At 33.3% G+C, this 21897-nt stretch overlaps 2 protein-coding genes across 6 annotated transcripts; both read left to right on the top strand.

The window, feature by feature from the left end:
* Positions 1 to 1712: 1712 nt before the first annotated feature.
* On the top strand, positions 1713 to 14061 carry LOC122608688 (coatomer subunit beta'-2-like). Of its 5 annotated transcripts, none has more exons than XR_006325289.1 (26): positions 1713 to 1856; positions 2083 to 2103; positions 2565 to 2626; positions 2761 to 2821; positions 3968 to 4004; positions 4110 to 4435; positions 4527 to 4658; positions 4746 to 4894; positions 5351 to 5419; positions 5674 to 5824; positions 5925 to 5990; positions 6573 to 6761; positions 7371 to 7511; positions 7613 to 7687; positions 7811 to 7987; positions 8077 to 8168; positions 8249 to 8365; positions 8548 to 8662; positions 8805 to 8876; positions 9052 to 9248; positions 10282 to 10375; positions 10818 to 10924; positions 11585 to 11714; positions 12202 to 12393; positions 13438 to 13501; positions 13794 to 14061. XR_006325289.1 is itself a non-coding variant. In XM_043781779.1 (26 exons), the coding sequence occupies exons 1-25, from the start codon at positions 1854 to 1856 to the stop codon at positions 13461 to 13463; spliced, it is 2760 nt and encodes a 919-aa protein (XP_043637714.1). In that variant the 5' UTR covers positions 1713 to 1853; the 3' UTR covers positions 13464 to 13501; positions 13596 to 13775. The 5 variants fall into 5 exon arrangements, 2 of the variants coding, with proteins under 2 accessions (XP_043637714.1, XP_043637713.1); XM_043781779.1 differs by lacking the exon at positions 13794 to 14061 and adding an exon at positions 13596 to 13775 and having other exon boundaries at positions 12202 to 12352; XR_006325287.1 differs by having other exon boundaries at positions 1714 to 1856; positions 12202 to 12429.
* Positions 14062 to 16107: 2046 nt separating this feature from the next.
* On the top strand, positions 16108 to 20538 carry LOC122607769 (nuclear pore complex protein NUP50A-like). Its single transcript, XM_043780806.1, has 2 exons — positions 16108 to 16237; positions 18952 to 20538. The coding sequence occupies exon 2, from the start codon at positions 19011 to 19013 to the stop codon at positions 20199 to 20201; it is 1191 nt and encodes a 396-aa protein (XP_043636741.1). The 5' UTR covers positions 16108 to 16237; positions 18952 to 19010; the 3' UTR covers positions 20202 to 20538.
* Positions 20539 to 21897: the final 1359 nt, after the last annotated feature.

Raw genomic sequence — 21897 nt, 5'->3', positions numbered from 1 at the left:
GGGTATAAAGTGTAACTAACAGTAGAAAATACCTCTAATAAGAATTTATCACCACAAAATACTACAAAATACCTCGTAATTGTCTATGAAATGTGAAGAACCAACTTCAAGCTAAAACAAGAAGAATAAACTTTGATTCTCTAATTTTCATCTACTTATCTTCAAAAAAGTTATTCATTTTCTTCCTAAACTAAACCCTAACTTTCTTATGATAATAATAATAGCTTGATTTGGAGAAATTAAAGAAGATAATAGTTAGGGTTTGTGTTTATTGAGCTTATAAGTGAAAAGTATTTGTTTTTTCTTTATTATATTATAAGGTCTTGTTCTTAAAAATTGATATTTTGCTAGTAAAATCATGGTAATGATAAAACTGAAGAGATTGTTGAGATAAGTTTTTACAAACATGAACCAAAGTTATGATCTTTTCATCTTAAAAAATAGAAACAAATAGATTATATATTTTTACTAATCAAAAATATAATAAATTAAAGAAAATAATAATTTATATAAGTTGTAATAATAAAGCTTATTTATAAAAAGATAAAGGTGAAAAAAAATTAATAAAATTTCTTAGTTAATTTATAAGCGGCAAGTGTTACAAAGAGAAAGTATAGTTGTTCTAAGGGTGAAGTGTACCCTCAACATTTTTTTTTTATATATAATATTAGTAATGAATAAATGTAATAGATATTCAAGGCATTATATGTAATAACTTGTTGAAATAATTTTAAAAATAGTAGATAACTTATAAATTAAAAAAAGATTTTATTTGATAGAAGAAAATAAAGCAAATTACTTGGAAAATACTTCAACTTTGACACTTTTGTTTTTGTGAGGCTAAAAAAAAAAATCTATCGTAAAGAAGGAAACCGACGATTTTTCAATTACGGGGTCATGATCAAGTTGCTAGTCACTTTGTAATTTTTATTTCAATAAATATCAAATTTGTAATGCCACATAATCATAATCATGCCACATAAGTTGCCAACTAGGATGGCATGTCGTTACCTTCTTTCTCTATCATATATTAAAAGCAATGCATCGTTTCAAACACCATTAAAAAAATACGATTGAGAAATCAAATATGTTTTCATATATATTCTGATTGTTATAAGCTCATATATATTCAAATTGTTATAAGTTTATACAATATACAAAACACTATATATACATAAACACTATATAAAGTATGTAGTAGATGAGTTGTAGAAAAGAAAAGCTACAACTGGTTAAAAAAGTCCACGTTAACATAAGGAGGTCATGATCCCCTAAAGTTATTTTAGCCGTTTTTTTCCCTCATAATAACAATTTTTTTTTCCCGAGCCTCATAAAAATAAAAGTATCAAAGTTGGAGTACTTTCCAAGCTATTAGCCCAAGAAAATATATGGTACATTTTTAAATTTAAATAATTAAATGAACAGTTAAATAAATAAAATAAAAATAATAAAAATAAAAGAAATAAAAAAAAGTTGCTGTCGTATAAAATTTCGTAAAAAGTAAATAAATTTCGACCGACTATAGCAATGAATTCCATCTCAAACATATAAAAGAAGAAATTCATAACAAAACACACACTCCATTTCTTAAGATCAAAGCATTAGTCACTTTACTATCAAAATATTTTCTTTCTTTGCATCTGCAAGCCCCCATTCTCTCTCTCTCTCTCTCTATATATATATATATATATTTCACACACGCCTATATATATAGGTGCCATTACATTATATATATATATACACATTTCTGTTTCTCTCTCTTGATCTCAATCTGAATTCGGACCGAGGTTCAGTATCCGGATCTCTCTCACAGGATTTCACATCAGAAGAACCTAATTTCATAACATTCAACAATGGTGAGAGTTCATACTTATATATGTATATATATACATCTATATCTATATTTGTAATTTTGATTTACAAATTTGTATTAATTATAATATTGATCATCAGATCTAGCCGTAAATCTGTATCTATATGATCATTTATTCAGTTATTTAACTCACATTGTTGTTATTACTTGGATCTGATTTACTAACTGGTGATTGAATTTGTTTTTGTGTGCGTTTTGCTTTGGAACAGCCTCTCAGACTCGAGATCAAGGTACTTTTACTTATACAATTTCATATATATATATGTATATATATAGGCGCATGTACAGCATATCTATCTATTTACGTACATTGAAGTTTTGGATATTAATTATTTAATAGTTTTAATAATTAATAGTTTGAAATATCTGTATATAGATATAGATATGTGTAGTTTTTGAAATTTGCTTAGTAAATATTACATTGTGTATATATAGAGTTTGAATTTTATCTCTCTCTCTCTCTATATATATATATATGCAAAAAATGATACAATATAATGTAATTATTGAGTGAGTTTGTGAGATTTACTTAATAATTAGATTGCACATATAGAAGCTCTAGACAATTTTCTAATAAATATATACATTAAAATTTACATACATATATGTATATATATATGTATGTGTGTGTGTGTGTGTGTGGATATATATTTACTGGATATTGATACTAATGAGAAGTGATATTATGTAGAGGAAACTTGCTCAAAGATCGGAAAGAGTAAAGTCGGTGGATCTGCATCCAACAGAGCCATGGTAAATACAGACGTGTTTAATTTTGTAGTTTGGGTAAATTTGATTATTGGTGTGTGGAAGTTGATTAGTGAGCAATTCGTTTTGTTTGATTTATTTATTGAAGGAGATTGGTTGAATTGTGTTTTTTTTCATAGGATCCTTACGAGTTTGTATTCAGGAACAGTGTGCATCTGGGATTACTCAACTCAGTCTCAGGTATGATACTATCTAGCAATTTAAAGCAAGAGCAAGTTTTAGCTAAGATGCAGGATGATTTAATAGTTTAGTGATTTTATATTTTACTATAAAAAGTAGACATATGTTCATATTATGAAGATGTATATTGTATTGTATAAAGTATTTATGTAGTAAGATTCAGCTTGCTTGCAGAATTTAGGTTCATAGTTACCCTTAGATACGACTTATAGAAAAGAATAATAGTCCTACGTCCCCATCCGTCAATTTTGCAGCCCTTTTGTAGATTAATAAGGTAATATATTGATCGATGATCAAAGATAACAGTACCTGCTGGAACCGTAACCAAAGTTTTGGGATAAAAGATAATGCTGCATAGGTACGGTCTGAATTTATTTTGTGCAGTGGCTAACTGGATGAAGTAATAATCATACCCGCATAGGACAACAACTAAGTTGCTAACTTTCCCATTAGGCCTTTCATAGCTGCTAAGTGGAAGAAATATTTGCTATCTGTCATTTGGTCTAGACATGCTGGTTTAATTACTAGTTTATTGGCAGAAGCTTTGCTAGCATACATATAAGCTCAAAGAGACAACACAATTGATGGATAACCTAATTTTTACCTTAGATTTTTTTGTGCTTTCTGGCTTTTGTAATTGATAATACTGCATCATGACTGTGGTCTAAAGGCTTGTTTTCGTTATGCTTCCTTGACTTAACTCTCAAATTTTCATAGATTCCTTTCTATGGGTATACCTTGGATGAGCTAACAATCTTTTTATTGTTCTGACAGAACAGTTCATTTTATCACGCCATGTCCTATATCTTTCTAAAGTAATCGATGGTTAAATTGTCAGAAAAGTTATATTCTATATCACAGATGATAGTGATGCAATTCTTGAGAAGCATAATTAAGTTATGGTTATGCAAGTGATTCATAAGTCATTTTAAGCTATAGAATCAAATGCTTTTAGGGTAACTGCTAAATAGTTTTCTTTAGGATGTTTTTTGCAAGTTAGAGGATTTGCTGGATGACTATACCATATTACATAAATATAGACAACACTCTTATATTGTTTGTAGAATGTTTTACCATTATTTTCTTGTAACAGAAATTTTAACACCATTGTTTGATGTAATTTTCGTATCGTACGCATTATTGCAGGCCCCGGCAAAATCATTTGAGGTAACCGAGTTACCAGGTCAGAGATCTTTATTCCTGTTGTCTGATACATTAGATCCATATATCTTTTCAGCATGAGTGGACATTAAATCTGGATTCTGATGCTTAAACAACCTATTTGCAGTCAGATCAGCAAAGTTTGCAGCCCGCAAACAGTGGGTTGTTGCCGGAGCAGATGACATGTTTATCCGTGTGTACAATTACAACACAATGGATAAAGTTAAAGTATTTGAGGCACATACAGATTATATTCGGTGTGTGGCTGTCCACCCTACCCTCCCATATATACTGTCATCTTCTGATGACATGCTTATAAAGCTTTGGGACTGGGAGAAGAGCTGGTATTGTACTCAAATATTTGAGGGACATTCCCATTATGTCATGCAAGTGACAATCAATCCAAAAGACACCAATACATTTGCAAGTGCATCGCTTGATCGCACCATAAAGGTAGTTTTACAAGGTTTTCCTAGTAATTGACACCAATTAGTGTGGTCATACTGTAATGGATGGTTATGCATCATCTTTTTTCTTGTTTCAGATCTGGAATCTTGGCTCACCTGATCCTAATTTCACACTAGATGCCCATCTCAAAGGAGTGAATTGTGTGGATTATTTTACAGGCGGTGATAAACCTTATCTAATTACTGGATCAGATGATCATACTGCTAAGGTCTGTGTATTTGTTTTGCCTGGCAGTTTTTTTTAATTGATTCGTTAATTGGGACTTATCACTTATGTTATAGAACATTTGAAACAGGTCTGGGATTATCAAACCAAATCTTGTGTTCAGACTTTAGAAGGTCACACACACAACGTGTCAGCTGTATGCTTTCACCCAGAGCTGCCAATAATAATCACAGGTTCCGAGGATGGTACTGTACGTATATGGCATTCAACTACTTATAGGTATGCTGGTTCGTGATCTTTACAGTTTTCTAGGTTCAAAGTCTTGTCTCTTCTCAATCCAGATTAGAGTTTATATGAAGCTAGTGTTGACTCTGTTGCCAAATATCAAGGGAGAATTAAGGTTTTGAGTTGGTTTTTATTAGCACCATCTTCACATGGATCTCAATTTAATTGGTATAGTTATCCATAAGTTTAGCATTCTGTGCTGATTAGGACATATAGAGCAAAAACTGACACATGAGACGTGAAGAAATATAAGATCCATGTTTTCTGTTATACCTATAGCTCGAGTCTCTAGGTATCCGATTTCTGAATCTTTGCCAACTGATCTGGTTGTATTTTGTGTAAAACTCAGCCATTTTTGTAATTGCAAATTTAGGTTTTCATCATTCTGATATTATTTTTTTTGGTATCTGCAATATCTTAAGTTATTCAGGTTATCCAATTTTTGTGCAGACTTGAGAACACTTTGAACTATGGGCTTGAAAGAGTTTGGGCTATTGGATACATGAAAAGTTCACGACGGTAAGTTTGTTTTGCGACTATTTTGTGCATATCCTAGCAGTTTTATGATTAGTACAGCTGCTGTCTTGAGTCCTTGTATCTTTAGGAGCTCTTTATTCTTTGATTAATCATTTGACAATATTAAGTTCTTGGCCATTAGGTCTTTATATTAGTTATGTTGACTGAAAAATTTGGAGAAGGATATTTGAAATCGGTATGTGTTATACAATTCATCGAAAAGAGTTCATTGTTTCACGCATCTTTCTTCTGTACAGAATTGCTTTTGGCTACGATGAAGGCACTATAATGGTGAAAGTAGGTAGAGAAGAGCCTGTAGCTAGCATGGACAGCAGTGGAAAGATTATATGGGCTAAGCATAATGAAATTCAGACCGTTAATATTCGGACTGTGGGAGCTGATTATGAGGTTTTGGCTCATATTGTTTCTTCTCTTGCTGGAGATGAACAGTATCTTTTGTGTTTTATTTCTTATTAAGATGTAACTTGTTTTCTCCATATCTTCTCAGGTTTCTGATGGAGAGAGGTTGCCTTTAGCAGTCAAAGAGTTAGGAACATGTGATCTTTATCCACAGGTGAGTTTATGCGGTTATTGTGTCGTAGGTTTCCTACAAACTGAGAATGAGATAACATACATTACTATTAGAGTGTCCACAACTTGGCGCAAAACTATGAATTTGAACCATTACCATACTGAACCGAATCTAGGGTGCTTTGTCCAGTTCAGTTTGGTCGAAACCCAATTTTTTTTCTATTATTTCTATGATGACATATTATCACTTTAGGGAAAGAATTAGGATTTAATTGCTAGCCCAAAGTTTATATGGGCCTGAAGCTGTTCTTAAAAGATAAGGAGCGTTATTTTACAATTTACTTCTCAGGTTCCCATACTCTTAAAACTTCGGGTCTGGTTCGGTACTGGTCCGGTTTGGTTTTGATATATGCAGACCCTTGATCTTTATGACATACTCTACGCGTGCTGTATCTTATGTATTATCATGGTGCTTGCATCACTTTAGGACCAGGTTAAGTTGGTCTGTTGATTTACCTGCCAAACAATAATATTCAATGTACTAACAAACATGTCCAATTTTGACTATTTTTGACTTGCTGGTTCTAGTTTTAACGTGTCTCTGGCATTGTTCTCTTTCTTGCAGAGCTTGAAACACAACCCAAATGGGAGGTTTGTTGTTGTCTGTGGTGATGGTGAATACATTATATATACAGCTTTGGCATGGAGGAATAGATCCTTTGGCTCTGCATTGGAGATTGTTTGGTCATCTGATGGTGAATATGCTGTTAGGGAGAGCACAACTAAGATCAAGATCTTTAACAAATCTTTCCAGGTTTGGGAACTTTCTTTCAGCATATCATTACTTAGATCAAGAAGCAATGTAATCATTTTTTAAGTAGATAATATACATACACTTGACATAATGCTAACTAGCTAGTGGCCATCTGATTTCTGCTTATGTTTCTCTCACCCATCTTTTTCCTATCTAGTCTTCATTTGAAACTTGTATCTGTTGAAGCAGATATATCTTATTTGTAAAGGTGAATTCTGGTGATGTATTTATGCCCTTTTTCTCAACAAAACTAACAAACAAAAAAAAAAGCTTGAAAAATTAAGCTTAAAGTGGAAGTTGGTCAAAATGTATAAAGGTATACAAATTACAATCTTCTAAATAGTGTATTATTATTTTTAGTTTAATATTGAACCAATATGAGTATTTGATTGTGTAATATAATATATGATATGAAATGCTTTGGGTCAACCCCACCCCACATATAAAAGGTATTCTGCACCCAACTTCTACAATCAGCCCATCTTCGTACCACTACTTTTTAGTATTAGAGTTCTGTATAATTGTTAGGCTACCTTCTTTGTATATATCCTGCAGAAAGTAGCTGCTAATGTGAATCCTTTTATGTTTATATGGATTTTTTTTAATCAGGAAAAGAAGAGTATCCGACCAACATTTTCTGCGGAGCGCATCTATGGAGGATCTTTGCTGGCTATATGCTCAAATGATTTTATATGTTTCTATGATTGGGCTGAGTGTAGATTGATTCAACGAATTGATGTTAATGTCAAGGTAAGCAGCTCTTACCTCATTTAATTAGACAACACGTGTCATCTTTGGTTTTAGACATTCATCATGGATGCATGACTCTAATTATCTACTTGTATTTCCAGAACATTTACTGGGCAGACGGTGGTGATATGGTAGCAATTGCCAGTGATTCGTCATTCTACATACTACAGTACAATGTAAGGATCCTTATACATGTGTGTACATGTGCACCGTAGTCCCCAACCTTAAAAACATATTGGGAACCGGCTATGGTTTGCTAAAAGTTTGATTATTATTAATATTCTGGTCATATGTTGCAGCGTGATGTAGTGTCAGCACATCTAGATAGTGGACGATCTGTAGATGAGGATGGTATTGAAGACTCCTTTAAAATTCTCTCTGAAGTCAGTGAAAGGGTCAGAACAGGATTGTGGGTTGGTGACTGTTTTATATACAATAATTCTTCATGGCGACTCAATTACTGTGTTGGTGGGGAGGTATAGTCAATCATCAATACCTATCATAATACTGTAGTCAGTCAGATATTGTTTTGATGTCCTGGTAATTTATCTGATATTTCTTGTAGGTAACCACAATGTTTCATTTGGACCGCCCGATGTATCTTCTAGGATATCTAGCCAATCAAAGTAGGGTTTATCTCATTGACAAGGAATTCAAGTGAGTAGGCATTGGTGCTAACATTTTGGATATACAACTTTTTTGCTTCTTTTTACAACTTTTTTGCTTCTTTTTGTTAGTGTCATTGGTTACACACTCCTGCTCACCTTGATCGAGTATAAAACTCTTATTATGCGCGGAGACCTAGAGCGAGCTAGTTCTGTGTTGCCTTCAATTCCAATGGAGCATCATAATAGGTATAGTTCATATATTCAAATGCAAAAATCTTACATTGTTTAAATGTCACATGTGGAGGAACAGTATGTTTGTCTAAGCCTTTGATATCTTACTCAAAATACAAACTTTGGAAAAGGAAAGCATCATGGATCTTGTATGGGAAGTTCTTGGATCTCAATCTTATACATAATTTGTTTGACAGTGTTGCTCATTTTCTGGAATCACGAGGAATGATTGAGGATGCTTTAAAAGTTGCTACAGACCCTGACTACAGATTTGAGCTAGCCATTCAGCTTGGTAAACTAGAGATTGCAAAGGTAATTATACTCTACTTATACTACAGCTAAAAGATAGAATCTAAGCAGTAAGTACCCTTCTCTATGAATCATGTGTCATTCGCTACCAGGGGATATGCTTATCTCTTTATAATCTATGACACCATTGGTTCCATGTATACAGGATATTGCTGTAGTTGCACAAAGCGAGTCGAAATGGAAGCAGTTGGGTGAATTGGCTTTGTCTGCTGGACTGGTATGTCTTGATTTGAAAATTTTGTTACACTAAGTTTAAGCTTTCATTTCAAGACAAATAATGCTTGATTAATAAACTATATGTTCAGAATAAAAGTTCTCTCGATTTATTGGTTCAGTGTTCGTATGATTATAGCTTGTACGTGATTATTAATAATAGTATTAACACGTCACAGTTGAACCTGGCTGAAGATTGTTTGAAGCATGCAAAAGATTTGAGTGGTCTGCTGTTGCTGTATTCTTCTTTGGGATATGCCGAGGAGATAGAAAAACTTGCATCTTTTGCAAGAGAGAGTGGAAAGAACAACGTCGCTTTTGCTTGTCTTTTTATGTTGGGTAAATTGGAAGACTGTCTGCAGTTGTTAGTTGACAGGTTAGTCCTCAGTCTTTATATGTCTTGGTTGACAGGTTGGTTCTTTTACATGTCATATATAGGTGGAATAATGGGTTGTTTAGGTAAGATGTGAAAATTGGTTTGATGGGGTTGACCCAACTGAATTCTTTTGAGCTTTTTGTTAACAATAGGCTTGTCCTTTAAAAAGTTATCATATTTGAATATCTATCTATTGTAATTGTGATCTAAGTAGTTAAGAACTGGTATTTCGGTGTTTCGTTCAAGGACCGGTATACGAAATTTCGGTATTTCGGATGGTATTTCGGTGGTATTCCGGTAATTAATATTATTAATATTATATTATATATAATTATATATATATAGATGTATATACATAAATAATAAGAAAAAGATGAAACCTGGAAGTGCTGAAGCACTGAAACAGAAAACAGATTGCTGTAAACACAAAACAGATTGCTGAAAAACAGAAAACATATTCAGATTGCTGAAAACAGAATTCAAATTACTGAAATACAGACTTCAGAAAGCAGAAAACAGAATACAGAATTCTGAAAGCAGAAAGCAGAAAACAGAATACAGATTTCTGAAAGCAGAAAACAGAAAACTGAAAACAGAATTCTGAAAGCAGAAAACAGAAAATAGAATGTCTACATGAAACGAAAAAGCAGAATCCTGAAAGCAGAAAACAGAATGGGCCATAAAAAAGAAAAAAAGAACCTGAATGTTATTAAATTAGGCCCAAAAAAAAAAAGGTAAAACCACCGAGAATACCGAAATAGAAAAGGTCAAATTTCGGTCAATACCACCGGTTTTCCCAGAAACGAAAACGAAACCGGTATATGAAACCGAAATTGTGTCAACCATCCGAAATCTGGTATACCACCGAAATTGATAACATAGATTGTGATATATAATATCTTGCGTTAACCAACATGAATGTGACCATAAGATGATGGGCATAATATACAATTTCAGAATTTCTGGAAATGCGCATACTCCCATGATCCCTCATTCTCTTTCTCTCTCTCTTATGCACACTTCTCTCTCTCAGCAATCGTATACCTGAGGCTGCTCTGATGGCTCGGTCTTATCTTCCTAGCAAGGTTTCAGAAATAGTTGCTCTTTGGAGAAAAGACCTTAACAAGGTTATCCACTTCTCAGTCTTTTTTTCTTTTAAGTTCTCTCTTTTGCTGTTCAATTGCTTATGGTTTACTTGTGTAAGTACTCAAGGTTGGATATTATTACAAATGACTTAGAAATATCTTTTACTATTTTTTTTTTGGGCTCAATTTACTGTAGTTCAGCTCTCTGGGGTGGTGAGGTTTTTGAGGTCATCTACATTTTTAAAACGGAAATGAAGCTCGTGTTTGACTTAAATAATCATCGTTATAGTACGGTGATGAAATTTTATTTAATGTTTTGTGCTTTTGAGCATGCTTAGCTGTTTTTTATTTTATTGTTAGCCAAGGTCGCCAAAAGCCCAAACAATTCTGCCAGGTCTCAAAGTTTTGCTATAGCTTGTATATCAACCAATGTTTTGTCAGAACATGATAATTTTGCAAGTGTGTTAACTAGCTTGAAATGTAGGTTAACCAAAAAGCCGCGGAATCTCTAGCGGATCCTGAAGAGTACCCAAATATGTTTGAAGACTGGCAAATTGCACTTGAAGTTGAAGCAAGAGCTGCAGAGACAAGGTTTGTTGCTTATCTATGTCCCACATCTTATTTCTGTTTTTATTTGAGTTGAGTATCATGTTATCTGGGTTAAATATGAGTATAAAGTTTAAAATCATCCAAAATTGTTTGTGCCACTTGTTACTGGCCTCATTAACATGCTTGTGAACCATTTCAGTGGTTTGTTAAAGGTGGCATACTGGGAAGGGCGAGTTTTATAACAGGCCAAAACGGATAGTCTTGGTACAGATCGAATCGAGTTCGGTTGATCTAGAACACAATTTGTATCAAAAAGAATTTAATATACGATCAGTGTTTTAAAATACGAATAATTTTTTTATATATTTTTTTTGTTATTCAAGTGGTAGTCTTTTTTTATTTTTTATTTTGTTTTTATTAATAGATGATTAGGAGGTTTTATGCAATCAAAAGACATATGGGTGACTTTTGGCCTGTTTTTAAGCTCCATTTTTTGTTTATCTATTTGACCTGTTACAGATAAACATGACCCAGCTTGACTTATTTGTTATTTAAATGTGTAAGCATTGCCACATATAGGTACTATATATCAATGATCCATGACTTTCATGTCTTAGCTTAGTTGAAGGACCGATTAAGTGTTGTATGGACCTTTGATACTAGATATGATATTAACGAATCTATCAACTAAATATAATGTAGGGGTAGTTATCCTCCGGCAACAGAGTATGTGAACTATGTTGATAGATCACACATTAACCTTGTGGAGGTCTTCAAACATATGCAATTGGACGATGAGGAACAACATGAAAATGGAGAGTTGGATCATGAGGTAAGCTAATGCACTTTTTTTTTAATGTTTGTAAGAAGTGTGAAGATGGACAGATCTGGTTGGGTCGGGTAATGCTCAGAAATGGTTCAGGAAGAAAGTGTCCATTTTTGTTTGCATGGGATAAAGTTTGCTGAATCGCATTATTAAATGGGGGGATAATGCCGATATTGAGTCGACTATAAACTGTTCATCTTGCTTGGAATCATCGTTGTGTATGGGAACGAGGGCTTCTAGCTCCACAAAATTGCTTTCACTTTTGTAAGCTCTCTATAAGTGGTTAGGTAATAGTTTTAATTACAAAAAATACGGACTTAACAAGATTAACTTATATCATTGAAAACCCTAATATAGGAGGTTGTATCACACCTAGACTTTGGATGTCTTTCAAACTCATTTTACCCATTCCCCATTTTCGTTTAAGCTAAACTTTCTAATTTTACCCAGCTGAGATAGAACACAATCCCAATTGACCTTGTGGTAACTACAGGGTGTAGAAGAAATTGGAAATGAAGAGGGATTTGCTGACGGTCAAGAAGTTAGTCAAGAGGAAAGCCAAGAAGAGGATGCTGTTGCAGTGGATAATGACTCTTCAGACGGAGCTGTTCTCGTTAACGGTAACGAGGCTGAAGAAGAGTGGGGTACGAATAATGCAGGAAATCCGTCAGCCTAAAAGCAATTGGTTGGGGCAGTGTGAAATTCCTAAATTTTATTGCTGGTGATTAATTGAATTTCTCTTAAATGCCATCTTTGACGCACAAGTTAGCTTATCCAACTTAGGTCCCTTGTATTAAATAACTTATATCTGCATATATTGGTTATAGTTCACTTGTTCAGGGTCAGTGTTGGGTATAAGGTGTCTAGAGTTGGTTCTGTGTTCGAAGTAGCAAGATGGTTTGAGCGGATGGCTATGGTAATAGGTCATAAAGGTTTTGGGTCAGAATGGGTCTGGTCAAGTAAGCCTGACCCGTACCTATATTTTGCATCGATTTTTCTAGTTTGGACGCTCAGGAATTCGTTAACTTCCTAAATATGGTTACAAAATCATTTCACAAAGTTAGCGATTTAGGAGGTTTTTAAATCGTTTTAGATAAATTTAAACACCCGTTGGATCCTGCCCCTTTTAAATGAGTTCTTTAGCTTATAACATAACCTGTTAGACCATGCAGAGATACAATGTAAGTATGTAACCCAAGCTGATCTGTTTCTAGTTAGCCCTGGGAAACGACACTATGCAGGACAGTCAATTGCCTTTATGGCATCAATATCAACAATGGCATAGACAGTATACCATCTTGTAAGGAGACAGAATTAAAACCAGGTTACAACTAGGTCCACCCACACACTAAATATATATTGTATGTGTGTATTTATGCACTTACTGGCCATCTTTCTGCATATGTTTGGTTTTCTCTAGAAATAAAAATACATGCACATTCTTTGAGGTTTTGAGCCCTCTAAATGTTCTCAATCATTACTTCTCTCTTTCTATACTTTTTTGGGAAACCTAATTTATTGCCCCGCCTTTTGTGTTTAACATGGCTGCTTAATTGATGTACATTTTGTTGACTTGTATGTGAATAAATTTGAGGGGGTATTATAGTTGATTTCCATGGCTGCTTAATTGATGTACATTTTAAGCTTCTGCCAGTTTCTCTTTATTTACTTTACTTATTAGTTGTACTATTTTGCCTAATTTTGCTTCCCGTGTATTATTAATTTGCAGTGCTTACACCACGTCACCCAAGTTGACTCCAGACAGCGTTTCTTGGTTTGCACAACTCCCGCAGGTATTTTTCTCACAAACATACACATTGTTGCATACACTTGCAAATCACACTCATAGCATGATATCGATGTCTTTGGATCCTCTCTAATCCACAGGTTTGATGATAAGTGCCACCACGATTCCACGACATGAACTATATTCTAAATTGTAACCTATATTTGAAATAAAAGTTAAACAATACCGAAACTAAGTACTTCAAGTACGTCAAGACCACTGCTCTGTAGAAATGGTTGAATGAATCAATTCAGTCATAATATCATCTTTGTTTTAATTGATTTACCCTTCTTTTCCAGGTACCTGATTGTGGTGTAATTTTGTAAGCACGAGGATTTTTGTATTTTCGAACACATTATATGATATATAGACTTCACCTTCAGTTTAGTACTCGAAATAGTTACTCCCTAGTCGCTCTCTATCAATATTCTTTCTGAGGTGATGATTTTCATCTTTCAAATCATTTTACGTGTTATTGGGAATGTATAAAAAATTACTGTAACCTGTAGTGGTGTAAGGTGATAACAATATATAGCTGTTTTCATCCAATTTAAATGTGTTTTTGCAGTTTTGCTCTCTGTTAGGATTCTTGTTATGGCTTGTATTTTCCAGTTTTTGATGGTTCTATAGATTTATTCTCCGTTAGCGTATTGATATTATCCTTAGAATGATACGTAGCCAGATTTTGTGATCTAGGATTCAAGGAACTGTTTTTTTTTTTTGCCTGAACACATTCTACACGATAATACCTGATGGTTTGTATGTGTTTTACTGCCAAACATCCTTGTTTGGTAATAGGAAGTATTTACATCTATCCTGTCTTTTTGAGTTTTACATGACCTCATGGTTTCTTTACCGTGATAGGATAAAATATTCAGAAAACAACATTGAAACTTTTAGTTGGGTGTGAAATGATTTGGTGATAAGTGCAAACTTATTCCAAATTTACTCCAGTCTTGAATTTGTGTCAAATGTTTTAAGATAAATATTGCTGGGCTGATTGATAACACTCATGAATTTGTGACACTTCAACATGGACATTTCATTGATCAAATTATGTTCTATATAATATTATAATGTATATATCACCCTGATTGCATGCCAAATTGTCAACATGGGATGTAGGCTTCTGATGTGCCTCAAATCTATTAGTTATCTATTGTAAATTTTGTAGAATCAAGTCCACTTACATATTTTTTAACATAAAGAACGTATCAGATTCATCTAGTTGTACCAAATTAAATCGGTATATTTATGTGAACGTCTATATCAAGCCTCTCATTCGTCTTTTTCGTCAAACATTTTCTTCCTTTCTACTTATAATCATTTGTATTTATTTTTGTTTTTTCCATGTGATTGTACGTATCCTTAACCCACTTCAGTGGATCTAGGTTTTTTTCAATCATTGATTACTAACAGTTTCAAGATATATCCACAACTTTTGTTGCTCCTTGTTGGTGTTTAAGTTAGTTTTGTTAGCTATTAGTCTGTTTCTTGGGAGCTTTTTCATAGTATACCCATATTGTACTCTGTACACGGTCCTTGTATCAAGGTTTTGATGATTAGTGGTTCGTCGATGGCAATTAGTGAGTTTAGGACCACTCCATTTTACCCCTCCGCCCAAAGTTTATATATCGATATTAAGGATCGATTGGGCTAAAATGTGATGGCATAAATTCAACGTACAAGTTGTTTATAAGACTTATAAGACTAAAAAGAGTGAGGCAACTTGGGGGCGAGGATTTTCGCCATGTGACGTCAAGCAAGTGTGTAAAAAGCCTTTCAAACCTTAATTCGGGCTATGTGTGATTATGAATAATATATGTATAAAGGGTGTGTAACGTTGAACGACTGGTTTTGTATGCCCATGGGTTAAGCTCGCCATTATGGGACGATGTTCAGCTGATAAAGAAGGCGATTGGTATGAGATCGCAAATGGAACGCCTCATAGCGTTTAGTTTCCATTATATCTATATTTTGTTTTTTTTTTTATATATTTACATTTACATTATCCCTTTAAATTAAAACTAAAGTATCATGATTGGATTAAGTGGTTAATATTTTGCCTTTGGAGACATAGGTCAAATGTTCATTTTCACTTCATACAAAAAATCAGATGTTCTTTTTTATAGTTAACGAGAGCAAGTACCTGAGCGTTACGGCGGTGAGATGTGAGGGTGATAGGTCATAGGAAGTGATATGTTAATATGTCATAGAGTGTCATAGCCAAATGACTTAGCCGTACGGGTTCTGTCCTTGGATTTAAGAATTCGTCGAAAGTATATCGAATAACATCTCTAATGAAAGACCATGAAATTTTAATAACATCCATATAAATTTTATAATTTATTGATGTACTGTTTTTGAGATAAAAGATTTTAAAAAAAATTAGAAGAATAAAATGATTTATGGAGGAGAGAGAAAATTATAGGCATTAATATATGTTACATCAAACATTTATACATTGTTTAAAATCGAATGTTAAAAGTTAAAAAATTGATTAAAAAAAAACCCTTTGAGATATTGGACTCGGACCCTGTCATTTCCTTTAAAATTACTAGTAAACAAAAAGTAAGCAAGCGATGATTAAAATAGACCTTTTTGAGTCGTCAAAATTCTAGGGTTCAAAATTCTCATCTCATATATATTTCTCTCTCACACACATATATATTCTCCGAACTGACCGTATTATTACAAATAGATATACGGCCATCAACATAAAACCTATTCGCTTTCTATCTCGGTACCTTCTTGATTTCTCCTTTCTTATTCTTCATTTTAATTTTAATATATATATATATATATATGTATTTATATATGATATGTTTCCGTACCGTTTTCCGTGATTTAATTGTATATAATCATTATAACTTGATATATACATATATAATATATTGTTGTATATGTTATACATCTGATCTATTAGATTATATATGCTTTTTTTAATATATATATATATACACACACACATATACATATATGATATATTGTATGTTTTCTGCTCGTTTGTTTTTTTTGTTAGCTTATCGGTTTCTAAATAGCTTGTATGTGGTTATTTAAGAAGGATTTGAAATGATTAGATTAGGTTAGTTTAAGATATTTTACTATGAGTAGATTTATCAAGGATTTGACTTATAGTGACTTTGTTGAAATGATTAGGTTAGCGTAATTTTCGCCAGTTTGTTGTTTATATCACGAACTATTTAGTGCCTCTTTTGTTTGGCTTTTTGGATTGCGTATGCTGTGTGGTAATAGTATCTTTTTAGAAGGACTACATTCGGGTAATTTGAAGTTATCATATAAGTAGATTTCTGAAAAATGCACAAGTATTCACAGCGACAATGATGAGAAAAACTGTGCATATTGTTCTGAAAATGAGTGACATGGAAACATAATGTAGGAGATAGGGTATGCGTGGCTATAATAGCTGAAGCGTTGTGTTTCGGATCTACTCTTTGGATGTAACTTTTAGTAGCTTCTATATTAGGGCTTTTATAAGTTGATAGGAGAGTTAGATTTTGTAAGTAAATCCAAGCAGGACTATTTTTCAATAGGAGCTTTATTATGAAGTAGAAAAGCCTGAGAACTTTAAGCCAAGCTCTTGCAAAACACACACAGTGTAAAATTTTGCATCTAGTGTAACAAAACTTGATGATTTTAATAGGGGTTGTTCGAGTTGTTTAAAATTTTTGTTCTTTTATGTCGTTAGGGAGTCAGGACATAAGATTATTAGAATGAGATGTATGAAGAAGCAACTTTCAAGCTGTTTATTTTAACCCCCTTTTCTCTTCAAAACTATTATTTCATAGGATTTGGATTTGCAGACAAACTTAAATATGCTGGGATGATTATATATTTACTATGGATCGCTGGAGTATTTGGGTTGGGTTATGTACTATGTTCATTGTCAGAGAACGAGGTTATGAAAAGCTTCGCATATGAGATATTGGTAGAAGACCCTTAAATCGTCTTTAATACCATTATATGTAGTTTTAGATCTTATGTCATATGTATTTTTTTACTTGTAGTTTAGGCATGCTAATGAAGTATAACTTTACTGGCACCATATTTGTAAACACAGGTAGTTGATTTGAATATGTTTTATCTGATATTCTTTTTTTTCCCGGTTATGTTACCGATTTTTAATTACTGAATTAAGATGCTAACTGCAATGTTTTATTTCTATAGATCAATCAGTTTATGATAATGAAATGGTAATGACCAATTGGATGACCTTGTTTGTTTCGTTCAACTAAACACAACAAAGCAATAATATTTAGCTGTTCAATTCATAGCTGTTTGTATAATGTAGTTATAATAGTAACATGTGAACTTGGGTTGCGTCAACATCCTTTCACAATGTTATTTTTAGATTAGGACGGAATGGTTCACATGTTTTTTGGTGTTAGGTAATAGGTATTCAGACATGATGTTATTGCTTTGAAGAAAAATAAGACAAGATTAGATACTTTTTTTGGTTATGTGCTAATTGGCACAAACTGGAGAATGTAGTAGAACCTTTTTTGTGAAGTTTTTGTTCTTACCAATTGAGTGCAAGTGATAAGCTAATTATATTTACAAAGCTATTTTGGAAGTTACGAGCTTTGAATACAGCATCCTTGAAATATCATGCCAGTTGACAGTTGTTATCTGTCTACATGTTTTGAACACTTTTAGTCTTTTGAATAAACTTTGGGCAACTTTTACCCTATATTGACGCATTTTCAGATAATGGTTTGAAATTGTTCCCTCTACTGTTCACATGTAAGTACCAATTTCCATGATATTTTATGGAGCGAGGAATAACTGGATCTTTTGGTCTCTGATGAACGGGAGCCAATTTTAAATGTTATGTTAACTACAATGCATTGTGCTATCAGGTCCGTAGTTTTATAAATAAAGTTTGAATGTTATAGATTTAAAATGAAATTTTCTTTTATCAGGAAGGGATAACAAAATTTACTTTGGATTTTTTGTTTATCAAACCAACTATTTTGTACTTTGTAACTAGCTTATTACAAGTTATAGTCGAATTTAGTAACTGAATGTAGGTGTAGTCTTGTCTCAAATTTGACTAATTAAAAAATTATTATCTGGCAAAAGTTTATAACGTCTACATCTTGTATAGCCTGACAATTATCATGGTCTTTTAAGTTACCTGTGTTTATCTAAGTTAATTTACTCTGGTTTGTGTATTATAGCAGACTCTAAAGATAGTATTTTGAGGGAGAAAAACCACTGAAAAACATTTTACAAACCCTTTATTGCTTTTAGGAATGTTGTCTGAGACCAACATTTTGTTATTCAAATAATTCTTGTCCCTTTGTCACAGAGCTTTGGCATATCCATATTATTTATTATTCTATAAGATATATAATGGATAAAAAATGACAATTTTAGAGTTAAAGGTTTATCTATAATTCTAATATATAACAATTTTGTTTTGTTTTCTTGCAGAATCACTTGCTAGCTTCAATCCCAGAGTAGCATTATCAAATATTATTTAAAACTTTCTGATGGGGGATGCAGAGAACACGCTTCCACCTACTAAAAAGAGAGCTGCCGGTAGGGAATTATCTCGAGATAACCCTGGTCTTGATGATGAAGAAGAGGTTCCGGGACAAGAAACTGGTACGTTCAAGAGGGCAAGTGAAGAAGTGCTGGCTAACCGAAGAATTGTGAGAGTGAAACGCAGTCAACCATCTTCAAACCCATCTGCACCAACTTCTAATCCTTTTGCAGCAATTCGTTTGGTACCTCCTACAGAGTCCACTCCCACTTCACCACTTGCTGATAACCTGATAGATACTGAAAAGCCAGCTGCTGAGGAGTTAGAATCACCAAAAAGCGTGAATAAAGAACCTGCAAATGAAGATGCTAGTAAACAACCTGAACCAAACAATTCTGAAGCCGAAAAAGAAGGCAATGAAAACAAGGACAAGTTAGTGGGAGATGATGTAAATACCTCTGCACCGGATATAGAGAATGATGAAAACAAGGACAAGGCAGAGGGAAATGGTGAAAATACCCCTGCAACCGAGAAAGAGAATGATGAAAATACCCCTGCAACCGGATCTGTCAACTCTTTTCAACAGCTATCCAGTAGCCAAAATGCTTTTACAGGACTTGTCGGGACAGGGTTCTCAAGTTCAACCTTTTCATTCGGTACAATTCCTAAAACTGACCAACCCACGTTCCCTTCTTTCAGTTTTGGTACCAATGGAAACTCGTCTTTATTTGCAACTTCTGATAAAACTGAGGGGAGCAAGATACCAACTATGCAAGAAGTCCAGGTTGAAACCGGCGAAGAAAATGAGAAGGCGGTTTTTACAGCCGATTCTATACTTTTTGAGTTCCTTGATGGTGGATGGAAAGAGCGAGGAAAAGGAGAACTTAAAGTCAATGTTTTGACTACTGGAACAAAAAAAGCTAGACTTGTGATGAGGGCCAGAGGGAATTATAGATTGATCTTAAATGCCAGCATCTTTCCTGACATGAAGCTGACAAATATGGAGAAAAAAGGGATCACATTTGCATGTATGAACAGTACAGGTGAAGGGCAGAAGGGTCTTTCAACATTTGCATTGAAGTTTAGAGATCCATCATATGTAGAAGAGTTCCGTTCAGTTGTCATGGCACATAAAGGCAACACCACTGCATCCACTCTCAAGACACCTGAAAACTCTCCAAAAGCATCGGATGAGTAAACGGATGAATGGAGTTATCTTACATCCAATGTCATCAACTTGTAGCGGCTTTTTATCTTTTGCTGTTGAAGCAGGAAAAGGGTAAAAGTCGTATTAATATTGAGTCTTGTAACTCCCATTGCAGTGGAGTCTCAAATGCAAAAGCCATAGACATTTAGTAGTCTAGAATTTTGGCTGAAATTTGGAGTCTTTAATGTTATAAAGGAGTTTTGTACTTGCGAGTCGAGTCTTGATCAACTGAGGTTTCAGATGTGGGTAGTCAAGGTCAAAAGTTTCTGGTACATTGTTGCAAAATGGCATTACCAATGGTTTAATATCAGTCTTGTATTTTCTTAAAGGTGCTTTGTTGGATTTGACTTGGTTTGAATGTTGATACCAAACCGTTTGTGCGGGTGAGTGTACATGTGCTAGTTAGATCGCGTATCATAGTGCGTCCCAATCAATGCTACCCTTGCTCTTCCTCCCAAGAGTGGGTGTTGCAACCGTATGAAAGCTGACCGAAACCAAAACATTGGGCTTGTGATTCGAGCATTTCTTACCCAAAAAATTTTTGGTCATTGGTTTTCTGATTTGGTTAGTCCTCAGAATATTTGTCTCATTTTGGTAACTGTAGTGCTTCGTACAAATCTTTCAAATCTCTTTTACACTTCTCTCCTCCTTTCCGTTTGCTCATTTAAAAATCTTGAGAAGACATTGTTTTTGCTTTAGTTCTTTTGGCTTTTATTTCTTTTGTTAAAAGTCTAAAAACATAATGAGGATTTATCTAGAACAAAAAAAGATTTTTCTAAAAGTCAAAAACAATCATTTGTATAAAAAAACTACTCCGTATCTTTTATATTAAAAATCTACTTTTTATATTTTTTTAATAAAAGTACAACTATCTTATTATAATAAAAGTACAACTATCTTATATACCTTAATGATAACCAATAAGAATGTCTTTAACAAGATCCAATGTGTGAAATGGTAAGATAACTAAATATATATACTCGTACAAGAAATCAAATTTACTTGCTGATTAAAAAAAAAAAATCAAATTTAAAATAAAGTTTGTTTAATTTGTTTAGAAACATTTAAACAACTTTCTTAAATCAGTTATCAAAAATTGAAATGTAACAATATTTTTCTTGAAATAAAAATCTAGAAGACTAACATCAATATTTTACTACACACATTACTCTTCACAATTAGATTTTTAATATTAAATTAATGGGAAATGCTAAATACAGCTTTAAGGGTTGTATTTAACGTGCATAAAAGACTTATACCTTTTATATTAAAAGTCCGCCCCTGATTTTCATGGTTTATGTTCAAACAATTTATGCACCTTAAACACAGCCTTTAAGTAAACCCCTAAATTAATAGCCTTGTTTTTTAAGATATATTTAGAAAATTTCCGCAGTGGTGAATGAGGACCTTTTCCTAACTTTGATTTGTGATGTCATAATTTATTTTTTCTAATTGCGTAGAAATGTAGAATGCTGCACTTAAACACCCATTTATTTTTCAATGACTCAAACACCCATTTTTGATTTTTTTTTTCTACCCATATTTTCTAAGTAATATTCTTTTTTTTTTTTTCCCAATCAATCTTTCATCTGTTTTTTCAAGGATTTTGCTTAATACGAAAGATTTCATGCTGATTATATGGTTAAAAAAAACATCCTAAAAGCTGTTTTGTTTATTTGATTTTTCA

Source organism: Erigeron canadensis, chromosome 7 (genome assembly GCF_010389155.1).
Source record: "Erigeron canadensis isolate Cc75 chromosome 7, C_canadensis_v1, whole genome shotgun sequence".
Lineage (NCBI taxonomy): Eukaryota > Viridiplantae > Streptophyta > Magnoliopsida > Asterales > Asteraceae > Erigeron > Erigeron canadensis.
Note: the sequence above shows the minus strand (reverse complement) of the source record. Positions and strands in the feature narration are given on the sequence as shown.

Excerpts from the sequence above, each read along its gene's own strand:
- LOC122607769 (XM_043780806.1), top strand. The coding sequence starts at position 19,011 with ATGGGGGATGCAGAGAACACGCTTCCACCTACTAAAAAGAGAGCTGCC.
- LOC122608688 (XM_043781778.1), top strand. Across the intron at positions 5,991-6,572 it reads CATGTGATCTTTATCCACAG|AGCTTGAAACACAACCCAAA; the intron begins GTGAGTTTATGC and ends TCTTTCTTGCAG. Across the intron at positions 8,366-8,547 it reads CCAATGGAGCATCATAATAG|TGTTGCTCATTTTCTGGAAT; the intron begins GTATAGTTCATA and ends TTTGTTTGACAG.